General features: G+C 39.2%; 1 protein-coding gene across 1 annotated transcript; it reads left to right on the top strand.

The window, feature by feature from the left end:
• The first annotated feature begins 3,048 nt into the window (after positions 1-3,048).
• Positions 3,049-19,049, top strand: bcl3 (BCL3 transcription coactivator). Its single transcript, XM_086309955.1, has 9 exons — positions 3,049-3,873; positions 4,632-4,752; positions 11,778-11,886; positions 15,773-15,974; positions 16,655-16,743; positions 16,862-16,939; positions 17,275-17,442; positions 17,911-18,010; positions 18,099-19,049. The coding sequence occupies exons 1-9, from the start codon at positions 3,402-3,404 to the stop codon at positions 18,329-18,331; spliced, it is 1,572 nt and encodes a 523-aa protein (XP_086166081.1). The 5' UTR covers positions 3,049-3,401; the 3' UTR covers positions 18,332-19,049.
• The last annotated feature ends 5 nt before the right edge of the window (positions 19,050-19,054 follow it).

Genomic DNA, 19,054 nt, shown 5'->3' with positions numbered 1-19,054 from the left:
TTTTTATTTTTACTTTACTTACATTACTTTTCACTTAAATTCCAGTTGACTCTGCGTTAAGTGAAGAACATACATATCACATTTCAAAAATGCTTTGGTCTTTTGACTCACTAAAAGTCACATTTTCTGTAGCTGTAAATGCTGCAGTAGGTTAGTGCTCCTCCATCTGCTAGTAATAACAGCTATCAAACCCACTAATCAGGGGAACACATCAGAAGTTTGTTTAGGCCCAAATTATTTATTTATGTTTTTGCAAGATTCAATTCATGTCTGCATTTTTTTTTAAAGATTCAAGATGCACCTGTGCTCTCAGAGCACAAGAGGGCCCCATTTCAGTGTTTTGCAGCTTGTGTCCATATTTTACTTTCTATCATCTATGATTATTACTTCACCTGAAGCCTGAATTAAGTCCCTAAAATGTTAAATGAGTGTGAGAAGATGTTCTGTTGACATATATTTGCATCTTCTTAAATGTCACCAAACTTCAGTAACTTCACCAAACTTTCATCCTGCTGTAATCGATATGAAGTGCGTGTTCAGGATCAGGCCGGGTGTAAAAGAAGTAAGCATGTAATTTTCATAAAGGCTGACACTTAAATCCAGACCATAATGCTTGAATAACCCAACAGCTGCAGATCTTGTTTGTATAGTGTCAGGGCTTTTTAGGGACTTTAGACACTATACTTAACTTTCCGTTGCCCACTCCACACTTCAGTGGAAAGAGGAAAGTCCCAAATTGACCAAGGTAATCTGAACATGGCAGAGGGTGGGGTGGGATAAGATTAAAGATAAGAAGATGAGATGTGATTTTTGCATGTGTTTGCATTTTCAGGATTGCATGCAGAATTTGATATCAGGAAAGGTGGGTACCTGTAAGCGTAGCAGTAACATGAATTAACTGATGAGTCAATCTTCCTTTATCCCTAATCCCTTTGGAGATTGCTTGAATTCAGCTCTGATCTGCAGCCTGGTGATATCACCAACTCAAGGCAAGGGATAAACTAATCAAATATTTGAGACAAATGCTGACAATGTCACATTAAGCCTTATTTGAACTAAGGCAGCATTGTGGTGAAGGTGTTAGCACTCAACTCCACCATCTGGCTGGGACCCCGTGCTTGCACAGTTTCTCCCAGACATGCAGTTAGTGGGGTTGGGTTAACTGGTAATTTTTAAATTGCCCCCTAGGTGTGAGTGTGAATGGTTGTCTATATCTCTGTGTTTGCTCTGCGACAGGCTGTTGAGCTGTCCAGGATGTATGCAACCTCTCATCATTAGAGGATCCTTGAAAATTTCAAAAGGGAAGTTTACCTTTCAAAATCTTTTGTCTTTTGTCACCTCTTCCTCATGAAATGTGTTTGCTTGCTATATGGCAGAAACAGCTTAAATTACTCTAAATACAAGGTAGAAGCCATGGTCCAAGCATGTGGCTATGCTTGCACAGTGAACATATTTACAGTAACAGAAAGGAAAACACTAAATGCATTGTTGGAGTAGCTTGTTTCAGTAACCTGCTGGTTTCAGTAACTTTCTGGTAGCTGCACTACTTCTTTGCATAATGAGTTGACTATTCCTTTGCTAGTCTTTGCTTACTGAAAACACAGAGAACTCTGGGGCATGACCTTGATATAGATCATGACATTGAACTATAAAGGTATGGCCAGCGCGTTTGTCAGGCAGGGCATCACCACAGATAGCATACAAAACGATGTCACACATTAATTTGTGGTCTGCTTTATAACTGTCACAATGTTGTTTTATTAGATGTCACAAAATTTAGAAGAGTCAAAAAGCTTGCAAGCTTGATTTTCAAACTATATAGATGCCTGGCACAGACATAGAGACCTACTTATTAGTGCTAACAAGAGGATGGATGGATAGATGGATGGATAGGACTACCCAAATTACTAGTCAGATAATTGCATTAAAAACGCTCCAAAAGCTATAGTAGGACCACAATTATGGACTTTAATTAAAATAAATTGTGCTGTTAAACTGGTTACTTTAATACTGGAGTCCATGTGGACGGACTTTCTTTAGGAGTCAGCCTGAAGTGGTCATTTGAGGAACTGCAGTTCCAATATTGCTTAATTTTCTTTAGCCCTGAAAGGTCTCATTTGGCCACCACCACATGGCTGTGCAGAGCATGCGCAGAAGAGCCCATAACTCACAGCATCAAGTAATCAATGATAGGCCTTCCAAATACACAGGTAAGTAACAAAATCTTAGGGAAGTTCATGCTTCTTTTAGAAGTTACTGCACGACTGGATGAACCTGCGTGAGCCTTCACCTGTTCTGTTCTCTGAGAGGTTGGTGTCTGACTGATTGCTATGGTTTAAGGCTCCTTGGGGCAGTATTTGTTGTGATTTGAGGATATATAGCTGAACCTGAATTGAATTATAAAAAAAAAAACAAAAAAGACAGAAAGCAAAGCAATATTCATGTAGTTCCCAGTTAATAGTGTGGCTATTCGTTTATTTACTCATGACCAGTCACTAGCAAAATAAAATATTTTGCTCTAAACTCGGCTGAGACAGCCTTAAAAAATTATTATGTTTGAATCTAGCATCAAGTCATCTTTTCCTTGACTTCGTCTTTGTAACAGAAAGGGTTGTTTTTTCATGTTTTGATAGTAGTTAGTAGTAATAGTTTCTGCAAGGTAATTTAATGAATACTTTGATTACCTTGCTAAACTGAAAGTTGCTCACAAATCAAAATTTGTATTGAATCCAAATTTAATGTTGAAACATTAAATGTGAAACAATGTTGAACTATTTTAAAAGAAAAAAGTTGTCACCTATTGATCATGTGCTGGACAGTCGATCGACAGTCGACTAGTGCCTCCGTGTTTGTTCTGTACATTGCTATTGCACAGAGTCTCTGAACAAGCAACGAGCCATGAACTTCTTGCGAAATTCGGTGTTAAATGTTTTTAACTTGCATGCAAAACAGACAGATGTCAGAAGTCGGAAATGCAAGAATGCTATGAATTCGTCGCTGTTTTCCTGCCTTTCTTAGTATAAAGTTAAGTGGTAGAATCGTTTTGTTTCGGTTTAAAGGGAAAGCACCGTGTCGCTCTGACACTTCATTAAAAGCAGATGAAAGTCGCGCAGCTGCACTCTACCTTGTCATAGGTGCACTAGGACACACATAAGTACCTTATCTCTTAGCGTTTCTTCACATGTAGACTATTTTATTTTAAATTTTTGTGTTTTTCCCCCCACAGGTCATTGAATTCGAACGCTTATCTAAACCCCACTAGTGACTCAAAAGGAAACAGGGTGATGGTCTGATCGCTGTCCAGTTGATTTCATGGATATGGGAATTGCGCACGGTCGGTTCACTTTGCTTTGACTGATTCCAATAAACTTCTTCAGATCTCGAAGAATCTCTCCCAGTTGATGCCAAGGATCATGACCATGAACGGTACCCACAAGTCGGTTGCCCCAGTGCCGCTGGATTTGCGCACCAATGTCCGAGTGCGTGGGAACGCCGGGGGGACTCCAGCCTGTGGCTCCAGGGACGCTCGGGTAACAGGCGGTTCACCTGCACCTCCGGCGTTCACAGGGGCGGACAGTTTAGATGAAAACTGCCCCACGGTCAGAGGCGTATCGGTCTCACCAACCAGTACTTCTCGCAAGCGTCCAGCGGATAGATCTGCCTCACAGCTTCCTTTTAGGAAACGCCCGATTCCTGTCGAACCGGAGACCAAGAGACTGTCACCGTCTAAAGCAGAAAGAGAAGACCGATTTTCTCCTCCGGAAGATAAGACTTTAGCCGATCCCGTGGAAAGAGTCGGCATAGCACCAGTGACTCCCAGGCAGCTGGAAGGACAGATTCCAAATGGATACCCCATATGCTTTTTCCCTTACGGTAAGCCCTGCTGGCCAACATTAAGTCTAATACTGCAGTATGTTGTGCAACAGCTTTATTATTTTGTTTTGTTTTTAAATATTGTAAGTGTTTAAACCCCAAAGTAAGAATTGGACCATGAGATGTCTGTAAAATTACCATCTGAAGTTTTGATTTCACTGTTCTCCAAAGAAAAACGCATTGAATATTTGTTTGGTTTAACCAATAATACGTGAAATAGCAGCCTGTGGGTAAAATGATCAGACTAGCTGACAAAATGTAGGTTTGGAGGACAGAGCAAGGCACTACATGTTGGGGCATATCATTTTTGTGGTATTACAGGGCATTACCTGCTAATGCTGTTTTGATTTTTAAAACTGTGGCAACAGACAGCTCCTCCTCCCCTTTCTTTAGTGGTTTTCTCTGCCAGTGTGACATTGTGGCAGAAAAGACAGTGAAGTCCGAGACCATAGAGAAGCTACTGCTGCTGAAAATGCCCACTAAGCTATTTTACACCTACTGTACCCCTCATTAGTGTGTTCACTGCATGAATCAAAGTAGCTCATAATTTATAATTGAATACAGCACACTCATATTTACAGTATATGACTTGTAACTTATCCACTTCCTTATTACAGAAATCACTTGCTTGCCAGGAGCTTTTCTAATTATTCATTTATATCTTCATCATTTCTCTTTTCTTTCTCTCTCCCTGCAAACTTCTTTTTATTTCTCTTTCTCATTGTTTCTATTTCTCATTCTGTGTCATCCCTGCTTAGGTCATTACCCAGTGTTCTGCCTGCCTCATCTCTCAGAGCCAAATAATGTTGTGGCCCACCAAACTGAAAACGTCCTGGCTGGTATCGCTCAAGCAACAAGACAAGATGAAGATGGAGATACGTATGTTGATTCTTTTCTTTTTCATTCTGATATTTGGGTGTCACTTTATGATATACAATCAATCCATCCATCCAGGTAACTGGTGTATATAGTAAACTTAAAAGATGATTCATCCACCTTGTGCATGATTGTGTCATTTGTCATTTTGAAAGTCATAACTTGGCACATTTTATGGATTTGAAAATTCAGCACAATCATTTCACTTCAAGAAATTTTCATTAGAGGGACTTCTAAGAGGATAATGGTTTGAAAATTGAGGTCTACTGTACAGTATGAGTCTGAGATTCAAGTCAATCCCAACTTCTCAGAAGTGGTGACTCATCAATTGCCAGATATGAAAGTTGCACTCAGCTTAAACTTTGTCAGAAAAAAGTTTATTGTTACAAAAAAATGTAAAGTTTAAATCTGACTCATATTGTCATTTTTAAACCGTATAACATGGCCAGTGACAGTAAATAGAAGGACATATGCAACAAGTTCAGACTCATCCTCAACACCATGAACATTAAAATCACAAACTGTATGTAAAAGATGGCCATGGTATAATGATTGCAACTTTAGCTTCATGATGGTGGGAGCAAAAAGTTTCTATAGATATAAAAAGGACATGGAGAGTTAACTTTACAGTGCCACTTAGCTAGCTTGGTTAGGAAAGCGTGTGGGTATATCACATACATATGGGAGTCAATATGAGTTGATTTAACTTAAAATAGCTAAGTCAACTAACATGCATGTACATGTTGGCTTCATTTTTCAGCTCCTGACCACGCCTCTTTATTCAAACATGCAAATGATAGCAAGTGATTATATTTAAGCTATAGGTTTCACACATATCCCATTATCTCAATGTGTTTTCCAGTGTATAGGTGTATGAGTACGCATCCTAATCCAGTTTCACAACAGACGTTTTGAGTTTCACTGTAGGAAAACCATATGCAGTTAATGATGCTTTTGTTTGATTCAACTTTCCCAGTCACCCTTCGTAATGCGACGATACCCCTGAAACTAAAGCAGCTGCATGGAATTGTGCAGTCATATTATTCCTACTGTATTATATATCAAAGTGTTTTTATTAGAAAGCTTTCTAACATTAATCATGTATCACAACTTCTTACCAAAAATCGAAAGGCCCTTGTGATGAAAACGTGCAGTCTGATCATTACTATTGCTTTCACTTTTTTAAGTCTAAACTAAGTTCTCAAGGAAAACTGTTCACTTCAATAAGATGTCAGTGCAATTGATTTACGAGGAACAACCCAAACAACATTAATGTCAATGTCCTGCTGTCGAAGACAAAACTTCTGCTGTTGCACAATCTGGACGTGAGATATCAGTAGCGTTCTTTGTTTATTTGATCTCCATGACTCACCTGACTGTGCATACTGAGTAGGTACAGTCAGTCAGTGTGCCCTCCCATTATTGACTGCATTTTCACTGCTGATAAGGACTTATTGAGATTTAACATACCTAACATATTAACCTGGAAGCTACAGGTATACTATAGATCTAGGCTGAGAGTGATTTGTTGGTATTCACATGTTGAACAATCCAGAGTCAGCTGACTGGTCCCTCGAGGCGTGAGGTGGTGGTAGTGAGAATACACAGGGCACCAGAGGAGTTTTCGAGACCACATGAATGCAAATATTAAACTTTAACGCATGGTTACTTTACTTTGTCAAAATCTACCACCCACACACTAATAAACTACAGAAATTCATACAAAGACACAAAGAATCATGTGACCGAAAGCAAAGCATGTCCAAGAATTTATTGGCACTTTGATCATGCAGTTTCAAAAAGTATCATCATCATTTGCATTCACTCAAAAAAAACCAAACCTCATGATGACCAATATTTAGCCGAGCCACAAGTTAAGTCCCGTGGTATCTTACAGCTGCTTATTATCTCATATTTGCTTTGTAACTGCAATGACATATCCATCTTTAACAGATGGTTCCACGGAAGTAGATGAATGCATGTCTCAGATCAAAAAAAGCTTTAAAAACAACAGTTTTTATTTTATATTCTATTAAAGTAAGTTTTTTTTTTAAAACCACCTTTGACATCTTAGCTGTGCTCTGATTTTATTTTTTTTATCTCCACTTGTGCACCTCACAGTTGTACACTAAACTTGCTGTGTAGGCATAATGCAAATCAAAAGTCTGTCTCATTAGCAGAAACTCGATGCAAGACAGATTAAGTGCAGAAACCTTACACAACACCTAGTCCCTTTGCTTTCGCAGGCATCGGTTACCTTCTTGCTGCTTTGTGGTTGTTTAAAATTTTGTGTGAATTCTTCAGAAAGAAACATTTACAGCACCCTCTCGTTTTTCACACTGTATGCATATGAGTGTGAGTGTGTGTTTGTGTGTGTGTGTATGTATGTGCGTGTATACATAATGTGTTTGATGGTGAGCATGCGCCTGCTTTTACGTCAATGGGATTTGTTCTCAGCGCCTCTGAGCCCCTTAGTTTCGGGAAAACCAGTGAGTGCTCAGTTTTAAAAAGCTGTTGTGGTTTTTCTCAGGTGTCTCTGTCTCTCTCTTTTCTTCTCTGTGTTTTTTAAATGAATGGGCTCAAAAAACCCAAACATCCGCTCTTGACTTCCTCATTTACCGCTTTCTTTCTATCAGGTTCATCTCTCTCTCTCTCTCTCTCTCTCTCTCTCTCTCTCTCTCTCACTCCTCTTTTCTGTTCTGTTACACTGTCATTTCAATGGAAGATGTGCAAAACTGTTGATTTACTTACAGCTCCTACATGTATGCTTCCAGTCAGTCAGTTACATAGTTACATACCATGACATACATAGTTTAGCAATGCTCTTATTCAAACTGCATTTATTCAGCTTTATCAGCTTGCATCCATTCAGTGCATAGGTTTAAACTGACACATTTAAGTTTGATTAGATGAAAACTAAAAAATTATTAGGTTTGTCCTCTGGGAGCATGGATATTTGAGTTGTGTTTAGATGTAAGTTTATCAGTTGAAAAACTCTAAACTGGAATTTCTGTTTTCTTTCTCTTTTTGTGTAATGGTGAGATGGTCTTGAGAACACTAACTTGCACTTAATCTTGAAAGTCCACAAAAATGATAAGACTGAATCACTTATCACTTGCATGTGAAGGATCACTTTTGTTAATGTAACCAGTCCATCCATCCAAGGCCTTTTCTGGTTGAGGACATATAGAAACATATAAAAACTTTGAAAGACCTTCAGAAAATCTGGAGAACTATTATTGAAGACCACTGGCTCTGGTGGCTCAAGACTTTTGGATAGTCCTGTAAAGCCGTTTTACATTAGTTGGTACTGATGGTGCCTCCACAGATATGAAAGTTCAAGATCTTATAGAATTATGAGTGCTTTTGATTGAACTCTAACAGCTAGTATTTCTCCTCTTTAACTTGCATCCATCCACGATTAAAGGATTTAAAATGTGAGTCAGGCCAGAACTGCTTTTTCTTTGCATAGTAAAGTTTTTAACTTGCTCTAGTGGATGCAATGACAAACAGTATATTTATATAATAAACTACTTGCTCATCAAAGTTCCCACGTAAATATATTTGCACCATCATAGACTGAAAGTAGTATAATTGTTAATGACGAGCACAGTAGGATGTGAAGTAAGTCGTCATTTCTTGTTAACTGGACTGTGGTGTGACTCTGCTTCTCTTTTGTTTACTACACGTTCAAACTGACACATCATCTCATTGCTCAGCTGGTCCACAGACCACAGGAAATGTTAGGCTTCAGTCTGATCATTCAGTCTGGCTGCACTCTCACCCTCCATACCAAACAGGATACCACATGCCTTCTCTCTCTCTCTCTCTCTCTCTCTCTCTCTCTCACACATACACACAGTTACCATCTGTGTTAAGCTTGGGACTCCTGTGTGCGTCAGGGCTGCTGGGCCTGGGGTTATCTGGGGCTGTGGTCTGCCCCACTTCCAGGAACAAGAAACAGTGCAGTTTCATCTTAAGAGAAAAGAGACACATAGATGATGATATAAAAGGGCTGAGCAAGATAAACAGAATGATAATAGGCATACATGGAGGCAAAGGATCTGAATATTAAGTTTGTTAAGGGTTATTGATGAATGATCCAAAGATAAATCTATTTTTCACACTTTTCTCAGGGCTCAGAATCACAAAACTCTGCTAAAGTCATATATGAATTGCCTGTCACTATGTTTGAGACCAGGTATACTGTGCCATGAATGATTATCTCCTTTACTGTAGTGTTTATTGTGGAGACACTGCAGGTGCTTTTTAAAGCTAGTTATGGGTAGCCAATAACATGTACAGTAAATATAACCAAACCTTTGTTGATGCAGATTTCTTCACTCTGCTGAGCTTAGTTACAGGAACAGGGATCTGCTGAGGGAAGAACCGCCCTGCACACTTGACATACAAAATTGTTTATTGCAGTCACACTTGAAAACTACTCTTGCACAGAGAACATTTGTTTTGCCTTGCTTAAGCGTGGCTTTTAGAATTAAGCATGCATATACATATGCACAGATGGTTTATCTACTTTTTGCATTTATTTTGCATTCTTTTAGTACACACACACACACACACACACACACACACACACACACACACACACACACACACACACACACATATTTCCTGCAACTGCCAAGTGAATGTTGGTTACAGAACACACTTTGAAGGAATATTTATGATCATTAAATGCCAGGACACAGATAAAAAAAATAATACTGGGGAAATCTTAATATGTAGTATGTAATGTTGAAAATTGTAATCAGTTTAAGCTATTTCTTTTCAAGCGCGACTCTTCTTTAACTTAACTTTGTGTCACTGGGACACATCTCACTTAACTGAGAGTGTTGCAAAGTGTTGCAAGTGCTTTTGTCATTATATGAACTTATGTTTTTGACCTCATATTGCCTTCAAAGGTACTTTTAACTTATTCTAAAGAACTGTCTCTGTTTCCTGTTGCATAATTGCACTGTATGTCTGATTATGACTTATCTGTTGAAGCTGACTGAGCAAAACTAAAGAAAGCCCCTGTCAGAAACCATACGGCTTAATAACTAGATTTCAGTGCACATAGACCAAGATAGAGGAAAAAGAATGCTGTCTTTGTTAGTGACAACAGGAAGTGACATAAAACTTGTCTGGGTCTTACTGGAAGCTGCTTCTTCTGATAGAGCAAAAAAAGAAAAATGTGAAAACTGATAAACTGTTTTCTACAACATGCCTCTGCACCACCAATCAGTTTCCTGCCCTTCCCTGCCCCAAACCCCGCCCTGTGTTTGTTCATTTGCTTCATGTATAGATCACAGACAGTGGTTTCTTGATAAGGTTGTGTGATAAAGGAACTGTGAGTCAGTGCTGTACATCTACTGAACTTGTCAGTGCAACTTTCAGTGTTATAACTTATATCAAGTGATCAAGCAGAATTGGCTGATTTTTGATCAAAAAACAAACTTTAGTCCTCCACATGTTAAGTTTAAAGGCCACAAAATAATCGCCCCCTTCTTTGGTTATCGCAGGTTAGCTTAGTTTAGCATACATGCTAACGACAGGGAGAAAACAATTAAAAAGTACAATTATGAAGATGCTATGTCTCAGTCATTTAATCTATATATAAATGTGATGTACATGTTAAAATAAAACAAACAAAAAGTTTGTTGCCACAGTAAAGTTGCCGGGCAACCATCTAAGACGTTTTTCCAGGCACTGACTTAGTCTGGCTCATCGCTTTAGCAAAACCACAGCTGTTGTTTTTCGTTTTTACATGCTACGTGTTAATTAAGGTGTTTTTACACTTGCACGGAAGTTATGAACTTTTACCTGAGGACGATGCATGGAGAATTCAGTTGTCATTTATAAGTGGATTGGACTTTAAAACTGCCAGCTTCCTGTCTAAAGTTCATGTGATATATACTTGTGACAGTCTGACAATAGCACAAGTAATAGTCTGGTGACCTGGTTCTCCTACTTCTTCAATAGGCCATGTGTGAACAAAGCTTCATTGTGCTTTAGTGTGTAAGTGCTACTAGGTGGCTTCTAATAAAGACTCAGCCAGGCTCGCTATTGTTCCATTTCCACTTGTTGTTTTAAGTTGTTTATGATGGGGATGCATTAATTTTAAAGGTTAATTCTGTATATGATGTAAAGAACTGCCATTACTCATGCAAGCACATAATCACACAGTAGTTTTGCAGTTTAATCTTGTTAACCTATCCAAAAGGTATTGTTTTATATACTAGAGGACATACAATGTTATAAACAAAGCAAGCATTCATGAACGTGGCTGAGCATTTTTGCTTTGGAGTCAATACTGAGAGCCCAGGTTTCACAGTAAGAAAATGAAATAAAAGAAAACAGTTCTGTCAGCTTGCAGAGCGAGACTAACTTGTCAGGCTTGGTAATTTGGAACAAGTCTTTGCTCATGTGTGTGTCTGTGTATGTCTATGCTCCATCTCTGGAAATGCTTCTGGAGTTGACTATAACTCATTACTTTACACATGTTGCATTATGCCCAACAGTATGTTTCCTAACAAGTAAATAGCTTTGGTTTGACGAGAACTTTATCGTCTGCAACAACTTGTTATACGCTATCCAATACACTTCCTGCAATTTAAAAAAAATTAAATGATTTTCTTCTCCTGACTAATATTGTGGGTTGTGCGCATGTGCTGCCTTCTTTTATTTAGCACAATAATTAGTGAGTGAGTGAGTGAGACTCACAGATGCAGAGAGAGAGTGGTTGCAGGTTTCTGACAAGAGGTCAGGAATGAGGCACACACTAATTTCCATATATGTACATATATTGATTCATATTGGGGAAATAGTGAAGAGTTACATGTACCACTTTTTCAGCCATGAAGGGGTTTTGGGATTGGGATTGGGATTTGGTTGAAAAGAGATTAGCTTTTAAAGGTTTGATCAATGATAATCAGGTTGAAAATGAGAAATAGGTTATGTTAAATCCAATTTGAAAATGCAACACTTGTTGACTGTGTCATTTTTTTGTGTGCATGTGTCCTTCACAGAGCTCTCCACATAGCCGTGGTCCAGGGAGCATTGGACATAGTCTACAAACTCATCCAGCTCTTGGTGTTGGGTCATAAAGACGTTGATATCTACAACAATCTCCGCCAGGTAAAACAGATGCATTGATAAAGCTACTGACAAATATACACATGCACACAGTTCTGACCATTAAATGCCAGGAGACAGAGCTTTTATAGTCATAGGGATTTGCAAAGAAATTTAAATAGTTTAAAGCGAAGAATCTTTGCTGATTATGGAGCTGTTGGCATGTGTGGACATGTGCACGCTTGCAGAAAAAGCTTAGCATGTAAAACAGCCTCAGCATGCACAATATATTTCCCCGTCTCACCCTTCTGATAACACTTACATGGAAAAGAAAGAAAGAGGAAGTGAATTGGTTTCCTCCTTGCCTTGCAGTGCATTATCACACACTTACGGTCATGGCAGCTGAGGGTTGTGCAGTGGAATTCACCCTTCCCGGTTTCTCCACCTGTACTTGCCACAAGCCAAAGCCATGCACATTCTGGGAAGGACTATGTGTGATTTCCAGTGTTCTGTATTTTGCACATGGTTTTCTAGTGGTCACTTTCTGTATATGTAGCAAGGGATTTTTCAGTGTTTACATGTAGGATTTACCATGTTGTGAAATTCAGAAAGAAGAAAGCCAATATGATTAATTGGCACAAAAATGACTCACACTAACTCCCAGAAACATTACACTACCTAGTGTGTTTACCTTAAGTAAAAAAATGTTCATATGCAAAATTACACAGTAAAATTTTCAAAAGCGCCTTTTAAACTTGTATTTTGCACATGTTTTAATTTGTGCAGGGTAATTTTGGATTTTTAATGTGAAAAACTGACAAATAGATCCAATGCAGTTTCACTAGGGTGACTTTTCCCAAAAAAAATGATGGAGCAGTGCAACTCCCTACTTACTCTATCAACATGTTTTATTGGGATTGTGTATATGGAGTTGCTTTTAAGTGTTTCCCAATCCAGGGCTGTCCCAGGCACTGGTGCCAAGCCAACAGTTCAACATTCTTTTCTCCTTTGTTGTCTCCTGATTTCTGCTGGCTTTCTCTTTTCCATTCCTCAATAGAAAAGCAACCAAGCTTTTTCAGAGCTTCAGTTCTCAAGTCTGGAGTTTGTTCTCAAGTGTGGGGTTTCACACCACATTGAACGCCACAGGCAAGCTTACCAGAAATAATGCTTGTGCTATCATCAGTTGTTGTCTCTCCTCATCGCTGAGGCTTGACAGCATAGGTTTTATGATATCCTGTGTTTGCCCTATGTATGAAAATGCATGCACGCAATACACACACTCACACACACATACATGCACATACACACTCACATTTGAAGTCATACACAGTTATAACCAAAAAGGGAGATTTACAGGCATAGGTCCCGCCACAGTCATTTGCCTACCAGATTGTGTGGTTTTGACTGAAAACCAGGCACAATGAATAAACTTATCAACATGAAGGTAGGGAACTTTTTAAATTTTAAAAACACTGAGTTCACTTCGTAGTCCAGAAGACACAGGCCATTTTCTAATACAAAAAAAAAACCAGGCACAATTAAAATACAACTTATCCAATGATGACAAATCCTGAGTTTCTGTGGTTTTGCATATGGAACATTTTGACAGAGTGTTACTATCAGTATTGTAACTGAAGAGCAGTGCAAGTGTCACGGCATGATTTGCCTTCCACTCCCAGAACTACAACAATAGTATAGAGACAGCTGTTTGATACTCCCACATGCTATCAGCTACACAAACACATACTACAATGGTAAACTTTTGCTTCTCTTACGACAGCGGATAATGTAGCGTGATGCTGACACTGTGGGGTTTGGGGACTAAATCCTTTGGGGCCACCCACACTAAAACGTGCACTGACTGCCATGTGGATTAGAACAGAGACTACCATGTGGACGTGTTACCGTTACAGTGCAGTATGCGGTTGGCAGTTTAACAATTGAATAATTGTTTTCTTTTTGTTTATGGTACGTTGGTGGTATGCCATTTTATTTTTCAGTGTGAGCGTGTGTGCATGTGTGTGCACAAACAAGGCATCCGTGTGCGTTTGTGTGTACTTTAGTGTCCTCGTTCCGAGAAGTCACATGACCCCTCCCTCCCCCCCGCCTTGCTTTGGGCTGTTTCTCAACATACCTTGCAGTGAGGTTCAGAGGGTAGTTTACAGGGACTTTCCCTTCATGCGCGTGCCTCTCTCTCTCTGTCTCACTTGTGTTGTTTCTCTATCTCCCTCAGTCTCTCGCTCTCTTTTTTTATATCTCTCACTGCATATATCTTTGGTTATAGAATTTGGTTTCTAACCATAGTTGATGAACTGACTGATCCTATCAGTGTAACTGTCAACAACACTGACGTAAGCATGTGATGTTTATTTGTGCAATACGCCTGGCTTTACCCTCTTGTGCTCACAGCAGAAGACAAGTCTTTGGCGCTTTGTGCTGCCTTCCCCTTGTTTGGAACTGCCTGGGGTTGTTTTTCATGCCTCCAAACCTCTACTGCTGTCATCTTTTTACCTCATCCATGATGATCCACTCATCTTTCGGGAATGTAAGCCTATGAGGACAGACCCAAGGGAAAGAGAAGGGATTTTCCCTTGTTCTCCTGTCTTTCCCTTGGACTCCCCTCTGCCACTTCCGTTTTTTTCCCCTTGTTCTCCACCCCTTCATTCCCTTCCTACCTTTCCTCTTATCTTGGCTGAAATTTAGTTTAGTCACTGTGAAATCTATTACAGGAAACCAAAGCCAGAGCCTGCCAGCTCTAAGGGGGTCTATATTAAAGGCCATAAAAGGCCTTAGTGGTAAAGTAATATCGAAAGGGATTTAAGACATGTCCTTAATGGCGTTTGGGAAAAGTTAATAGTATGGTAGCATTTCATAATATTGTTCTATAGTAAATGTTTATAGCAGAACGTTCAAATACTGGAAATCTTTCAGGGAACATGATTGTGTATATGACTGTGTACTTATGCATGTTTGTGAGTCATAGGATTCAGGGAAGTTGCATTGACACATTGGAGGAATTCCACAAAGATGTTCTCCCACTGCTACCCTACCTACTTTAATAGTCTTTACTGGAACGAACTCTCTGTGCACAGACACACACACACGTTAGTAGTAACACAGCAAAAGTGAAACTTGGAGAAGCAGTCCGTTCCTACTTGCTGCATTTATTGTGTAACTAGAATAGCAGCTAAAAAAGTCCAGGTTTAAATACTTCCCTTTTATGACTGAACTATGAACTAAGGATTGCTTAATGAACCCCAGGTTGCCTGCGCCCTCCCAAGCCTTAATTGACATAATATAAACAGGATGATACATGGTGACCTCACCCACAGGAACATCCTAGATTGCTAAAGGGATTTTTGTCAGTGCTTACAATATTCATCCAGGCAAACACCTGGTGAACAGTGACTTTTGCTTTTCCCGGCATTGTCGACTGCGGTTCAGAACAGGTTCTTCCTCATTTTCAGTTAATCACAAAGTCTGATGCTTCTACTCTTGTTGACAGTGTTTGTTCTGTAAGATATATTAATTTAAGTGCTGAAAACTTTGCACTTAGTGAGTGTATTTGTGTAAATCTAGGAATACACATGCATAGGTGAAGCCAGCTCATGGTCATTGTGTGTTTCTTCTAGGTGTTGATGTGTTCTTGCTTCTTTTTTTTTGTTGTTGTTTTTTTGTCTCATTGACCTTTAACCTGTTGAACAGGTTATAGGTAAACAGAGGCCTTTACAAGAAAACACCGCGTTCTTAACTTCACTGAGAAGAATAGTTATCCTAAATTAGCCAAAGTAAACACTGTGCTTTTTTATGTCAAGTATGTATTTCCCTTGTTTGTGGGCTTTGTGAAAAAACCAAAAGCTTGAGAAACACTGCACTGCATCTTTATGGTTATCAGCTGTGATATATCTGGCTTGTTTAAACTATAATTTTTGTTGTTATTCCCCCTCAGACTCCCCTTCATCTGGCAGTGATAACTAAGCAGGCAAACATGGTGGAAGCTTTGTTGAAAGCAGGGGCTGACCCTGCAGCCTTGGACCGTAATGGGCAAACAGCGCTCCACCTCTGCTGTGAATATGACCAGCGGGATTGCCTGTCTGTAGTGCTTTCTATGCCATCATCTGCCACCTGCCTTGAGATCCGAAATTTTGATGGTGAGTTACTAAAGATACTTCTTGGCATGTATTACACTAAAAGGGTTGCTTACACCTCTTTAGCTCTCACTAAGTGTGATAAAGCCTGTAATTATTTGCAAGCATCTTTTTATCTCAGATTATTATAATTTTTGATTTAGTTTAACTGATTCATAAAATATCAAATTAAACATGGTTGGCTAGCAATCAAATTATACTTCCTGATATATTTTCTGTTTATTTTTGTTGTTTTTGTCACATGCCCCCTGTATTTGTGACCCAGTTTACGTTTACATCTATCAGTTGAAACATGTGCACAACCAGGTGAAGTGAATTAAAAACCGCTGACACAGTTTCCAGACTGAAAGCGCTATGAAAAGAAAAATGCATTACTACATTACTACAGTGAATACACCTATTCTTATAATCTCCTTAACTGCCTTAACAGTCTGTTGGTGGGTATGAAAAATGTAAAGCCACCCTCAGGTATGGGTTGGGTTGGTTGTTTTGGGTGTGTGGGTGGGAAGAGGACATTTCCTTCCTTTGTGGTCTGGTGTCAGTGTAGTGTCGCATTGCCAAATCTCCAAGCAGCTTTGAAGACATTTATTTGTACCTCTGTAACTGATATCTGTTTTTTCAATGCGTATAAAATCTGAACATGAATATAAAATGCAGGCTTTTCCTTTTTTTATTATTCTTAGGTTTGAGCCCTCTCCATCTGGCTGTTCTGCAGGGCCGTAAGGATTTGGCAAGAATGTTACTGGATGCTGGAGCTGACATCAATGCCATGGTCAGTCCCTGTTGTACCGACTCAGCACTGTGGGTTTCACAGCATCACAGCTTTTTTGCATTTCCGCTCTGCATTCTCTGACTTTTCCCATGGTGCTTTTTTTTTTCTCTCTAATCAGGACATCAAAAGTGGCCAGAGTCCTCTCATGCATGCTGTGGAGAGCAATAACGCAGACATGGTCTACTTCCTCATTGAGGTAATGAATTTGTGTGGGTAGAAGAGGGGAGAGAAGGGTTGTGACTCAGCAGAGTTAAATAATTCTGCTTTTCTCTTTCCACCTCATTATCAGTGCATAATTTTGTATTCTTTTTTCTTCTTAGGGTCCTTTTTAAAGTATTGCAATATAATTGTAGTTTTTCTTTATTTTTAGAGTTTAGCAGCTATGCTGTATATGTGAATCTTTTCTCCTTTCTTCATCACAGACTGCACTCAACCTCTTTGGGACATTATCTCTTGTTTCATTTTCTAAGTTACCGACATCTACTCTGGCTTCCTTTATGAATCATTTTCTGGTGATTTTCTATTTTGCAGAATAGATGTGATGTCAACAGCCAGTCATATAGTGGGAACACGGCCCTACACAGCGCATGTGGCCGAGGTCAGGTGGAGACAGTGCGGCTGCTGCTGAAGAGTGGAGCTGACAGTAGCCTCAAGAACTACCACAATGACACCCCAGTGATGGTGGCCAAGAACAAAAAAGTGAGTGAGGCGATGACAAAGAGGAAAAACAATAAATATAATGGACATTGCTGTAATTCCATTGATACAGTGTTGTTCCTTTTATTCTGTTTTATGGTTGTATGTTCCTGCTTCTTGTGCTGGAAAACAATAAACCTCCTAAAGGTTACTGATCTAACAGTAAATCAGTTCCTTATATTTGTACAAATTTTCAGTCTCTCTCTATGATTTTACTATGGGAATTCACAGCTATGTGTTACATAATTTATGTCAGAACAGATACAAACAGTTGCAAAACCTACTTGGCCTAGCTCTTATTAGTGGGAAGAAAGAGTTGAAGCCAAAATGGGAAGTAAATGTGTGTATCGTTCCCTCTAGAGGCCAAACCTGAATAGTGCACCATTTCCCTCTAGTTATTTTAGTATATCACTATGAGACTTATTTTAAGTCACGTACAAAGTTTTTAATGAACAATAAATTGTTTTACAGATAGCAGATGTGTTACGAGGAAGAGGCTCCAGGCAAATAAGAGTCCAAGATCAGCACTGTATGTCAGTCTCACCAGTTGAGAGCAACCTAACAGAAAACGGTGAGGAGCATTCAAGCGTCTTTTTGTCTCACACACAGAAACAACAAAAGTTGCAGTATTTAATTTATACTCTGTGCTTCTCCTTTAGGGTCTCCATCTCCCAGCCATAGTCGTGGGTGCTCACCTTCAACTACGCCACACATTGTTCATCAGAATGCTTCCCACTCTCCAGAGACTTCCATTTTACGATCTCAGACTTATTTTCCAGTAAGACTTGCATCTATGTCCACACAGTCGAGCATCAAGGAAGCAATCAGGCAACATCATGCTGGAGAGGGCTTCACCCAATGGGATGGCGGGGCAGGAATGGACTGCACCTGAAATCAGGCCAAACCTCCCATTTTTCTTCCCTGGACAATCATAGTTTGTGTCCTTTCTCAGGCTTTCATGCCTTGACAGACTTGCCTGCAACCTCCCTGCTTAGCTTGCTGCTTCTAAGGAGACTCCGGTCCTGTACTGACTCTTTGAAAACTGGGGAGTGAAACACTGCTGGAAAACTATGCATCAGTAGAAATATTCCACTGCATGCATTCAAGACTGAACATAAAAAAACATTTTTTAAAACTATGTACAGACATGAGTAAATGACTGCTACGGACCAAAGCTCAGTGAACTCAGAGTCCCATCGTAAAAGTATTTCTAGGCACTTTGTCTTAATTTCTGATTAGCAGATTAGAGGGGATGATGGTATGCAACAAATGTACCTGGCCTTACTTGAACTGTGGATATTGCATTAAGAGTGTCTTCATCATTATGCCACCAAGACTTCTTAAGTTTGCAGTATCCTTGTAAGACTTATATATTGCACAGTCAAATACCTGGTTTCCTTTCTTTTGATAATCTGTGCACAGGCATTGTACCTCTTATGTCTGTTAGTGTGCGTGTTGATGTGTTTTTTTAATGTTAAAAAAATGTAGATATTTTTATAAATAAAAACAATAAAACATAAAAATATAATAAATCAATATAATAAAAAAATGTGATGTCTTGCTTTAGCTTTATTATTCACCTTAAACCTTTTTGTGATCAAGTATTTATGTAACA

This window comes from Aulonocara sp. 'chitande type north' Nkhata Bay, linkage group LG11 (assembly GCF_057382095.1).
Source record: "Aulonocara sp. 'chitande type north' Nkhata Bay isolate Kocher_YH1m ecotype deep benthic linkage group LG11, A_spYH_male_GT1.1, whole genome shotgun sequence".
In the NCBI taxonomy this organism is placed as follows: domain Eukaryota; kingdom Metazoa; phylum Chordata; class Actinopteri; order Cichliformes; family Cichlidae; genus Aulonocara; species Aulonocara sp. 'chitande type north' Nkhata Bay.
This window is presented reverse-complemented; position numbering and strand designations above follow the sequence as displayed.